This window comes from Mustela lutreola, chromosome 13, assembly GCF_030435805.1.
Source record: "Mustela lutreola isolate mMusLut2 chromosome 13, mMusLut2.pri, whole genome shotgun sequence".
Taxonomy (NCBI): Eukaryota; Metazoa; Chordata; class Mammalia; order Carnivora; family Mustelidae; genus Mustela; species Mustela lutreola.
In genome coordinates this window covers 46,358,358-46,370,494 of record NC_081302.1, presented here as the reverse complement: position 1 = coordinate 46,370,494, position 12,137 = coordinate 46,358,358, and the positions used below count along the sequence as shown (strand labels likewise).

The 12,137-nt window shown below is 37.4% G+C and overlaps 1 protein-coding gene across 4 annotated transcripts in view; it reads right to left on the bottom strand.

Moving 5' to 3' along the window:
* DIAPH3 (diaphanous related formin 3) overlaps positions 1-12,137 on the bottom strand; it is a 506,201-nt gene that overhangs the window by 338,380 nt on the left and 155,684 nt on the right. For 3 of the 4 annotated variants that reach the window (XM_059144199.1, XM_059144200.1, XM_059144201.1), the window contains 2 exons: positions 9,673-9,809; positions 7,520-7,625 (listed from right to left, as the gene is read on the bottom strand). In XM_059144199.1, the coding sequence (XP_059000182.1) occupies positions 7,520-7,625; positions 9,673-9,809 (243 nt within the window). Of the gene's footprint in view, positions 1-7,519; positions 7,626-9,672; positions 9,810-12,002; positions 12,093-12,137 lie in introns of those variants that run through there. The other variant, XM_059144202.1, reaches the window with a different exon arrangement.

Below are 12,137 nucleotides of genomic sequence, written 5' to 3'. Positions count from 1 at the left end.
TGAAGATTTCATTCTATTCAGCCTATATCAAGGTGCAATGAATCTATAGGAAAAAAAAAAAAAAAACACCAAGAGGATCAGACTGAAGGCAAAGTCAAGAAGCTGACAGGAGAAGGTTTCGTGGTCTGTTCCCCACCACTGGACAAATCACCCTGAGTCTCTTACATTTCTGGGTGCATTGCAAGTAGAGGCACTGGTGGGCCATCTTCTGACTGTTCTTTTCGAGGATATTTGAATAGCAAATAGGTAGGCATGCTTCATGTCCAGAATAATAAAGATAATATCTCTTTGGAGCAAAAGGCAGGTACAATTACAACCCACTAAAAAAGATTAAGGTTTTCTAAACTCAAGAGTTTCTCCCCTATAGTACAACTTGGCCTCTCCACCAAGTTTTCACATGCTCCAAAGCAAGGATTGGACTCAATTTTATCCTGAACTGAGCATCCTACAGTTTATCAGCCAGTAGGAGGCCACAGTGAAAGCACTATTACCCAATAGCTGCCTGTTCGATAAAGGTCATTGGAGGACCCCAATAACTACAAATAATACTTTCCTTCCAGAAGTACCATGTAGACCTTCAAGACTATATATGCTATGAAGCAGCCAGGTGTTAACTTGCTTGTCTCTCTAAAAATGTTGCCCTTCACCTCAGAGCTGATTCTAAGAGATGTACAAGCATCTAAGCAAACACAAGTGCTCAGTCCTCAGACAGCCATGAAGGCTCTCCAAACTAAGGCTACCATTGGTCCTGCAGAAAAAATTATATATGTGTACCCTGCAGGCATTTTTCTCCATGATGGGAGTTGCCCAATTAGAAAAGGAGGTAAGATATCTGTCCCTGATTTTAGTTGAAACTACCATTGATACTGCCCTGGCCCTGGAAAACACCCGGCTTCAGCTCACTCACTAGGGTTGTTATGGATAAAAGAATTGTCCTGGATTTCCTTCTTGCTGAACCAGGAGAAGTCTGTGCAATCACTAATACATCATTCTGTACCTGACTACCTCAGCCAAACTGGAAAGATCAATAGAAAAAATTAAGATTCTGTTGTTCTAAGTTAGACCCTGATGGTCTGTGGGATTTGTTCGGCTGATTCCATCTGGGACCTGGAAGGCCTGGCTGGGGTCCATACTGCAGGTTAGCCTCAACCTGCTGCTTGGAGACTGGCTGACCAACAGCCTTAATTAAATAATTAAATATTCTGCACCATCAGAATCAGTACTGCCCGTGATGTAAGACTTGAATTTCCTATCCTCAGGGTTTCTCTCCTGAAGCACAACCTGCTGCAAATGGAAACTGAGGCTGATAGAAAACACTACTGTTGCTATGGGTGATGAAGTCCTTTGTTGCTGACCCAGGGATTCATGTCTTCTCACAGCACCTGTAAAACTACAACAGACTAACAAGTGACGTAAAAATCATGTTCTCAATACTTCCCCCCATGGGTCCAAAAGGACTGAGAGGAAGACACCATAGGAAAACATAGCATGCCATCACCACAGGCCTGAGAACAAATGCACAGAAAAGCAAACATCCACCCAAAGAACTCTAGGATTCCCACTCTGATTCCTTTCCTGACAAAAATCTACCACAACTCAAACAGTTCCATGACCAACATCAAGGGTTTAGGCAAACTCTTTAGAATCTACCTCATGATACTCTAGCAAAGGATGGCTTTACAAAGAGAAGAGAAAAGACACACATAGAAAAGAAAAATAAAAGGAAAGAAATGAAAATAACAGATAAATTCAACATGTGGTTGAAACTAGAGACTGGCTTACCCATACTTCTTCGGACCCTCTTTTAGTAAGGAAGACTGAGCCAAAATGAGGAGTGACTGTCTGAGCCGCATGAGGCAAGGTTTGCTGCTGTGGCAGAAACACAGCAATGTGTCCTAGTGTGCCACATGTTAACCAGCGTAGAATGCTGGGCATGGAGTTTCCCTTAGAACATTCCCAGATGTGGTCTGGCACTTCTACATTACTTCTGGCTAGTATCATCCACATGGAGTTCCCTAGGTCTGCCAAAAATTCTGTTAAGGTACCCAGTAAGTACATTTCCTGCTTCAATTACCCATAGTGGATTATGCTGTTTGACTCTGAAAGCCCTTCTCTCATATACTTGAGAAGAGTAGTATATATTTAAGTCTGATATTTATATTAGACTTTCTTTCCTGAGAAGGAAGACTCCCTAAGTCCTGAAAATAATTTTAGGTTATTTGTGACACTCACTTTTTTTTTTTTTTTTAACTGTCTTACTATACCATATGAGTAGGAGGAATGAAAGATGTTCAATTCTACTAGTAACATGGGCAGTCACATTATCTTCATTATTATTATTATCAGACTCAAAAAAAAATCTAACAATCCTCCTTGAAAAAGTACTTTGTTATATAGTACTTTGTTATACATAAAAGAACAATGAGAATTTTTTCAATTTTACTATCTTCCATTTCCTCCAATTTAAAAGCAAACAATAGGGTTCTCTTCTATTCAACAATAAACAAGTTTTATTTTTAATTTGGTCACTTGCTAATATCAGCCAGACTAGTACATTTCAATAAATATAAATTAAAAGGTAATGGTAAAATGGGCACTTAGAGCTTAATAGGAAAATTGATAACTAGTTAGCTCTAAAATATACTCTACTTACAGAAAATTCGGAAGCACTCAAAAAGAAGAGTTGCTTAATTTTTTTAAAGGAAAGAGAGAACAACCAGCAATCCCAGGAAAGATAATCTACTTACTTCCCCACCACCCCTGAACTCCCTAAGTTAACTAGCTATCTGGAAAATAGTACCTTTAACTCCTAACTTAAGCTTTCCACCTGCTAGTTTAGGCTTAGTAATGGAAACTTTCCTTCAAGAGTAAAGACCCAGGAAAAAAAGGTTGAGTAGGAAAATTAAAAAAAGTTTTAAAATTCTTCCCATCATTTATTCAAGAAAATGGAAATTTAATCTGAACATACCAAAAAAATGAAAAAAAAATGGTAAAATAAACTTTTAAATGAATTTTCAATGAAAATTAAACTTTACAACCCATATGAAGACATTTTAGTGTTTCGGAAAATAACTAAACATTAAAAAAAATAATAATTACTTACAACTAAGGCAATTAGTTTCAAAAGAGCAAATAAAAGCAGCCACCCATGTCTTGGTAAAATTTTTCAAGAACTGAGTCAAATGGTTGACTTCAACAACTATCTAAGGAAGATGTTGTTGGTAGCCATGCCCCCAGTCCTTACTAAATACGGCAAACATGCAATCATTTAAATAAATAAACAAATAAATAAATAAATAAAATCATCTCCACCAATATTCACAGGTAGCATTATCCATAAAAGGCAAAAAGAAACAACTCACATTTCCACCAACTGACAACTGATAAACAATGTGAAATATCCATGCAATAGCCTAATATTTGGAAAGGAAAAAATGAAGTTGTAATACATATTTCAACAAGAACGAACACTGAAAATATTAAGTGAGAGCACCAGTCAGAAAAGACCCCATATTGTATGATTTTATCAAAAACCCAGAATATGAAGATTTATAGAGATAGTGGATTGGCAGTTGCCTAGAGCTAAAGGGAATGAGGGTATTACAAGGTGACAATGAAGGGATTGGGAGAGGGGGTGAGGAGATTCTTTTAGGGGTAAGAGAATGTTCTTGATTGTTCTAGATAAGATTGTACAACTCTAATTATACAAATATATAGGACGGTCCACTTTTTGTGGATAACTTTTATGATACGTGTATTTTATCTCAGTAAAATGGTTATAAAAAGGAATCATTTCAAAATTACATCAAATCTTTAAATATATTTTAATTTCAAGTCTTAGTATCTTCTATAAGCTAATAATCCATTCTCAATTTTTAACTGGCCATTCTCTTTCAGAGAATTTTATAGATATTTATTTTCCAAATGGTAGCATCTTCAATAAATTGAGAGTAATTGACCAACAGAAATGACTAAACATACCCAGGAACATTTTTGATACATGTAGTTTGCCTTCAGGTTCATATGATAATCAATGATAATCCTACAAGGTTAGACAAGTTTACCTCAACATTTAGCCATTGCTAAACATGGCTACCTCAATAGTCAAAACAAATTTCATATGCATCTTACCAAAAATTTTAAGGTTGTAATTGCCATCTTTCAATTAATGAGTCAATCATGTTATTTGTCTAGATGAAACATGGCTTTGTTCTTAACAAGACATTCTTTACCCTTTTCCTCAAAGCTTTAAGATTGATCTATTTATTTTTGAAAGCAAGTGAGCACAAGGAGAGGGAAGAGGCAGATGGAGAGGGAGAAGCAGCCTCCCCACCAAGCAGGAAGCCCAACACAGGACTTGATCCCAGGACCCTGGGATCACAACCCAAGCCAAAGGCAGACACCAACCAACAGCCACCCAGGTGCCCCTCTTCAGAGCTTTAAAATATTAAGTGACCATAATACTGCTGCAAACAAATTGGGACCCCACTTTTACCAACTCTTTTTAAACTTTTTATTCTGAAATAACTGTACATACACAGAAAGTTGCAAAAAGAAAAAACTTACAGGTAGGTCCTAGGTACTCTTCGCAATATTCTGCCCCATGGTAACTTCTTGCATAATTATAATGTAACATTAAAACCAGGAAATTGAAATTAGTACAACCCACAAGAGCTTATTCAGATTTCAGCAGCCTTACACTCATTTGTGTGTCCAAGTAAGGTTCTGTGCAAGTTCGCTGTATGTACAAATTTGCCACCATCACCACAATCAAGATGCACAACTGTCACCACACACAACTCTCTGCTGCCATTTACTTATGGCCACACCCAATACTTTCCCAGACCCTATCCCAAACCTCTGGCGACCATTAAACTGTTCTCCATCTCTAAAACTTGGTTCTTTCAAGGCTACTATATAAACGGAACCATCCAGGACTGGCATTTTTCAAGAAAGGTAATTCCCTGGAGATTCATGTAAGTTGTTGGATGTATCAATAGTTCATTCTTTTTCAATACTACATATTCAATACTACATACTACCATACTGCAGTATTGGTGTCCACAGTTTAACCATTCACCTGTTGAAGAACATCTGGATTGTTCCCAATTTGAGCCTATGACAATATGGGTATGGGGATGTGTATGAACCTGCATTTCATTCATCTGGGTTAGCTCATGAGTGTAACTGCTGAGTTATAGTTATGTAACAATTTTACTATCAACACAGCTAATATTTCTGAAAAAGGAAGATCCCCTTCAATCTCCATTTTCCACTGACTTTGTTTTTAATTTAACAAAATTACTTTGTAAGGCTAGCATTTACTCAACATTTATGGCAAAAAAACCTAAGCATTTTAAATACATTAGTCTATGTAATCCCCACATCCACAATGAGGTAGTTTTCAATATTGTCCTTCTCTCACAAGTGAGAGAACTGAAGCATAGAAGTGGTCTGGGGCATGATCCCGACCGAGTCACAGAGCCAGGATGCCAAGGGATCCAGCTTAAATTCAAGCTGCACGACTCACAACTCTAGTCCTTGCATCACAAGACACCATCCCTCCCACTCTAGGGACATGTGTGCTATTAGATCAAAAAGTACACACTAGTAAGGGCACCTGGGTGGCTAGGTTGGTTAAGGGTCTGCTTTTGGCTCAGGTCATGATCCCAGGGTTCTGGGATGGAGACCCGCATCCAGCTCCCTGCTCCATACCCACCCCCCCCCCACCATGCATCCTCAACCCATCCTAACTTCCTCTCACTCTCAGATAAAAAAATTAAATCTTTAAAAAGAAAAAAAAAAGTATACATTAGCATGAGAAGTATTTAGGCAATAATGTTCACAAGTCATTATTACATTTCCTAAGTGAAATTTTAAGAATTGGACATGAACTCTAATATGCTACACAAATTAATGAATCTGATAACCTGGTGCTATTTGTACAAATACTCTATGAGTAAAAGGGAACCTGGCTACCAAAGGAAAATTCAGACAAGGTAAGTGTTCCTCTTTTCTCTACAAAGTTTCTTCTTAGTTTGCTTTTCCTTGGGCTTGTGGCAAATGGGAGCTATGGAGCCACATGAGAGAAGGGAAATGAGACCCATGGTGCATAAGCACAAAGACTCTAGAGCACACATCAAAAAAACTGAAGGAGCGGGGTCCACATCAGAGTGGACAACACATCCCAGACTCCCATTCCGATGCTCTCTGACAAGCCCCGACGAGTCAGGCGGGACTTTTTTCCAGAAGCTCCAGTGTTGACACTTCTGCAACAGAGACCACACACTCAAATCTCCAGGTCTGCCTCCCTGCCGCCCAGAGAAAGCAGGGGTCTGGGCTAGCCATTCACAAAGACTGTCATTGGGAAGATCACCATCACAAATGCCATCATTAGAAATGCCACAGTAAATTTTTTCATTTGACTATCCTTAAGATTTTCAGCCGGTAAATCAAATACCATTTTATTTTAAAATTCAACATGGAGATTTGGTTTTTCTATTCCTACCACACTGAGAAACAATATGAAGGTCAAGCTACCCAGAGCTTTAAAATAAAATTTAAAACTGTAATTTTTTAGGGGCAACTGGGTGGCTCAATCAGTTGGGCATCTGTCTTTGGCTCAGGTCATGATCCCAAGGGATCAAACCCAGGCACTAGGCTCCTGGCTCAGCGGGAAGCCGACTTCTCCATCTTCTCACCTGTGCTCTCTCTTTCAAATAAATGAAATAAATAATCTTTAAAAAACAAAACAAAACACAACTAACTTTTTTACTAATTAAGTGTGAAATAAATTTACTTTATAGCTATTAGTACATCTTTGTTTTTGAATATTGCTGCACATTAGAATCATCTGAGAATCTTTAAAAATCCCAAAAGCCAGGTCACGCCAATTAAATTCTAAAAATATTGGGAAGTGGGAGTCAGGTATCTATTATTTTCTTAAAGATACTCAGGGTATTAGCAATACTTGCAACAGTAATTACAGTTATTTAAAAAAAAAAAAAAAACTTCTTTTTTTTTTTTTTTAAAAAGGAGAAATTAAAAGAATATTAGTTATACAGCTTGGACAATATAATGGTTAAGTCCAAATGTGACTGTGAGAACTTAAACATTTAAATATCTTTGAAAATCTCAGTGTAACTTGGTCTCATTATTATTTATGGAAAGTCTTAATTTTCCAACATAAAAACTAATAGATCAATGAAAAGCCATCATTCACTTAATTGCCCAAACTTAAAATTTGTAATAGTCAACTAATGAGACTAACTGAGAATAAACAATTTATGGACTATGATTATATGTTTTATAGAGATCTCTAGTAAGCCAGCTTCGAGGAACATAACCTAAGGAAATAATAATAGGTACACGCCAAGTTACATCTATAAGATACATTATTAGAATTCTATACATTATTTGAAATATAAAATATTGGACAACATGCAGGTTTTCATATTTGAATATAAGCCAGTGAGCTAACAGTTACAAAACAGTACATAGGATTAGACATGAAACCTACTTGCAGTTGAACTGAATCATGTCGGAGTCCTTCCACAATAGGTGAAAATCTGTCAATTTTTCTTTCTTCTCCAGCTGATGTTAAAGCTTCTAAAACCTCTTCAAGGCTATCAGAAATTTTGAAATTAATTAAATTGCAAATAGCAAGTAATCCAAATGCCTAACTACAACTGCTTAATCTACTGAACTCCAGAATCACTACTCCTAAGCAAGAAGCAACATTTTAAAAGCTAAGTACATAGCATGTATCAAGTACTAGCTACATGTTTTTATTCATTTATTCCTAATAACCCTATGATGAGGGTTATTTATCAAACACTTATAGAGTGCTTTCTACACATCAGGCACTATTTAAACCAGTTTACAAATATTAACTCTTTTTAATGTATATAGTTCTATGAAGTAGATTTTATTATCCCTTATTATAGATTAGGAAACGGGGAGGGGGGGGAGTTAAGCAATTTGTCTGAGGTCTCCCATCTCCTAAGTGGAGCAAGGATCTGAAATCAGACAGTCGGTGTGGTAAGCATGGTCTCGGCATTCTTAATCACTATACTATCCTTCCTTTTGAGTATAAAGAAGTCTGGTAGCCAAAAATACATCGTAGTAGGGATGTATAGTCAACACAAGAAATACACCCGTTACTCCTTTAAAGACCAGTGTGTTGACACAACCTAGCACACTGGAGAAACTCCGTTTGTAGACACAGACATGTAGGCTGTTAACATTATCTTCATCATCTTGATAACCTAGGAAGTCAAGAAATGATAAATACAGAGTGGAGGAAGGAGGTAGTGAAAAACAGAGAAGGAAAAAGAGACGGTAAAGAGAGAGGAGGGAAAGCAGACGGACAAGAAGGAACGAAGGAAAGGAGAAAGGGGTAAGGAAGGAAGAAGAAGGAAAAGAGAAGAACCGAGAAGTAAGAAGGGAAAGGAGGAGGAGAAGGAGGATGGAGTGAGAGGAAGGAGCACAAGGAGCAACCAGTGTGTCAGCCATAAGTAAACTCTTAGGGTCCTGTGATACAATTAACAGGGTACTCTGAAAATGGGAAAGGGAACGTGCTGAAGCTGTGCCTGGCTTCGTGTGCTGGGGCTGCCGCTGGGGACCTCCTCGTCCATGGAGGCGCGCTGGAGCTGTGTGTGCAGACGGCTGGAGGGCGAGGCCAGAGTGGGGCCTGCAGACTCTCCGGTGAGGCCACACTGGACAGGGACAGCCCAACACTCCTCAGCCCCCAAGCAGGTTCACCATAAGGACAAGTTTCAAATGTTGGCAGAAGGTTCGGCTTATGGGCTTTGCCCCGCCTTCATGAAAGGGCTATGTCTCTCTGTTCTGTTAGTTGTTCCATTTTCTACTGTCTTAATCCTTTCTGTTTGGTTTTTGTTGCAAGTTTTTATTTAAATTCCAGATAGCTAACATATAGCAGGATAGCGGTTTCAGGAGTAGAATTTATTGATTCATTGCTTACATGTAACACCTAGTGCTCATGACAGGTGCCTTTATCTTTAGTCTTTTTAAAAGGCATTTATAATAATTTTTAAATGCATCTTATAATGAGTACCCCAACCTTTAAAAAAAAAAAGGTTTATCTTTATAATTATCTGTTAATATGTATGTAATAGTCTTTTAGTTACAACCTTAACATATGTGGATAATGTGTTTAAAGTTTAAAACTTCAGGATGTACTTTATGGTCAGACTATGCACCCTCAACCAGTAAAGTACTATTCTTTCATAGAACACTTTTCAAATCTGTGTTATGAATACATTTTCAAATAGTATGATGTTTGCTTTTATAAGGTAATATACATGAATTTGAATTAGCTCTATCTGAAAAACAAAATTACGTAAGGAAAAGGATCCATTCATATATATTTTTTTTACGTCTTCACTGAGAATTTTTGTTTAGGGTTTGAAATCGGAACATTTTAAAATAAATATGACAAAATCAGTTTTTCGTAGAAACATGTTAGCCTAGAACTACTATACTGAGAAATTATTACTCAAACATTTCTGTTCAGCCAATTATGAATCTAAATCAGTTGCTTAAGTTGTATTCATTTATTAACAATAAATTCCAGTCTAGAATAACGAAAACACTAAGTAAATCAAATTATACTGTTACATAGTATTAGAGAAATGAGTTGAGAAGACTTACATGCTTTCCTCTCCTACAATGCATACCGCAGACAGGAGTTTCACCACATCTGTCATCATACTTGGGTGCTCAGGATCGATGGCTTTGGCTAACAGAGAAAGACTCCTCTCTTCACTCATAATTCTTTCCAAGCCATACTATAAACATTTTGGAAATAAGAGGCTAAATGTTAGCAGTTTATTGAAAAAATTAACAACACCCTAAAGGAAACATCATTATTTAAAAAGTTGATAGGATAATATATTTTCACATTTAGTAAAAGCCAGAAAATAAATATCATAAAAAATTTAAAAAGAATAAAAATTCATAAAAGTATTCATATCAAGAAGTAGGAGAGTCAAGCAAATATAAGTAACTTCTCAAAGGTGATTTGATAATGGTAGGACTGATAACTATTAAGTAAGTAAGATAAGTAACCCCCTGGAGAAAGGGAGAAGCAGTGAGGAAAATTGAGATTTCCCAACACAAGCACACAAAATGAACAGTCTGTTTCTGAACCAGACCCTGAGGGCATGAGGAGCTTTCCTGGGAAGGAAGGTGGATAAGGGATACACTATCACAAGTAACCACACACATCAACTCTATCCCACAGCAACAGAATGAGAACCACAGGGGCAATGTCAGGTTTCCAAGCCAAAAGTAAAATTTTAATGAAATTAATCCAATATATCTAAAATATAATCATTTCAACAGAGTCAATATAAAACATTCATTGATTATTTTATTTCTTTTCTTTGCTACATATTCAAAATCCAGTATCTTTTTTCTATTTAGACCACATCTCCATTCAGACAAGTCACACTAGAAGTGCTCAACAGCCACATGTGGTAACCACGTAACAACAGGGCAGACCTAAAGAGTAACACTGAGTTCCCAAGATGGGCCCAAGTTGAAAGATGATTTGGGCAGATACCATGTAGAAACTGCCATGAGGAGCATAAGTATTCTAATCAGAATGATATTTTATCATCAGAAAGACAATGCAGTTGTAAACACATTATATAAATGGGATGATGCCAGACAAGGATAAAGTTTGTTTGCTACTGCTAGGATGTCACATCCAATTAGAAGATAAGGAGTCATGTTAATGACTTCGTGTTTTGATTTAAGGATGTATACATCTCTTAGGGCCCACTTACAATCTATGGAAGATAAGTATCAAATAACAGAGGATAAATAGAAGCAATAAAACGATACGATTTATCTTCCATGCCTCCCCGAGGATCTTTCTAAAGAGTGAGAAATTGGTTGATTAGAATTACTACTGAGCACAAAAAAGAACCTTAATCCCAATAACAGACATATGAACTATGGCTTAACTCAAAATTAACACAAGGTATAAGTATCAAAGTTAAATCTATAACAAGCTTAGACCCAAATGCTGTGAGAATGAAAGCTTATTTATAATATTCCTATCTCACACATGCCATTTATATAAAGAAGCCATTAGTTAACTGTGCTAAAATACCCCATTTGCTTTAGACTGCTTTCTAAGGAACACAGGTATGTATGAAGGAAGCAGCGCCGGCACGGGGGCCAAGGGCCCCAAGATATGCTTTCTGGAGAAACTTCCCCCTCTTATTGGTGATAAGGAAAAGTTTACAAACAGACAGTGAAACCAGTTAGGAAGTGATCAGTTTTGTGATGTCCTGGGCTGTCTCATAACTGGAAACAAAAAAAAAAAAAAAAAAAAAAGAAAGCAGGCATGGGGCCAAGAACCACAACATTCTTTAATAATCATTCCAAGGAATTGTCAGAAACATAGAAAGTACCACTTAGATCCAATTCAAAGAGTCAATCAGTCAATGATTATCAAGAACCAAAGGGCTGGCTCTGTCCTAAGAAAACTGAGGACGACCCGACCGAGTAAAGCATTTCCCCCTTTATTTCCCACCCACCCGGACATCCTTAACCAATGCCTGCACCTCTGGAATCAGAATCCTGTGGCTCTTCCAACCACTCAAGGCAAGGCACACCGATTTCTTCCAGATGATACTCCCTACCTTCTCTGTGAAGCCCTCCAGCCCTAAACCATTAATGTGGGGAGAGCAGAATATGAGCATTCTCAGATTTCATAGTTTTGATTAGCACCCCCTAACCCCTGGAAGGTCCGTCATCAGCAGTATTCTGACTTTGCTAATATAAACGCACGTAGTGCTCATTTTAAGGCTGGAATGAAGCCAGGTTAGCACTACTGAGCACCTAGAACTACAGACAGAATTGCTGCCTACTTGAATTAAATTACTCTTGTTCAGTTATTAAAAAAAAAAAAAAAAAAAAAAGCAAAACCAAACAAAAACTGTCGACTCTGAGACAAATCATCAACTTACCAGTGCTAGCATCTAAAGTGCATTAAATGAAGCCTATTACAAGGTTAGAGGCAGTGACAAATTTTGGAAGGTCTAAGGTTATCTCTCTACTGAATGACAAGGACCCACCCAGGTTTATATGAAAACTCACGTGTT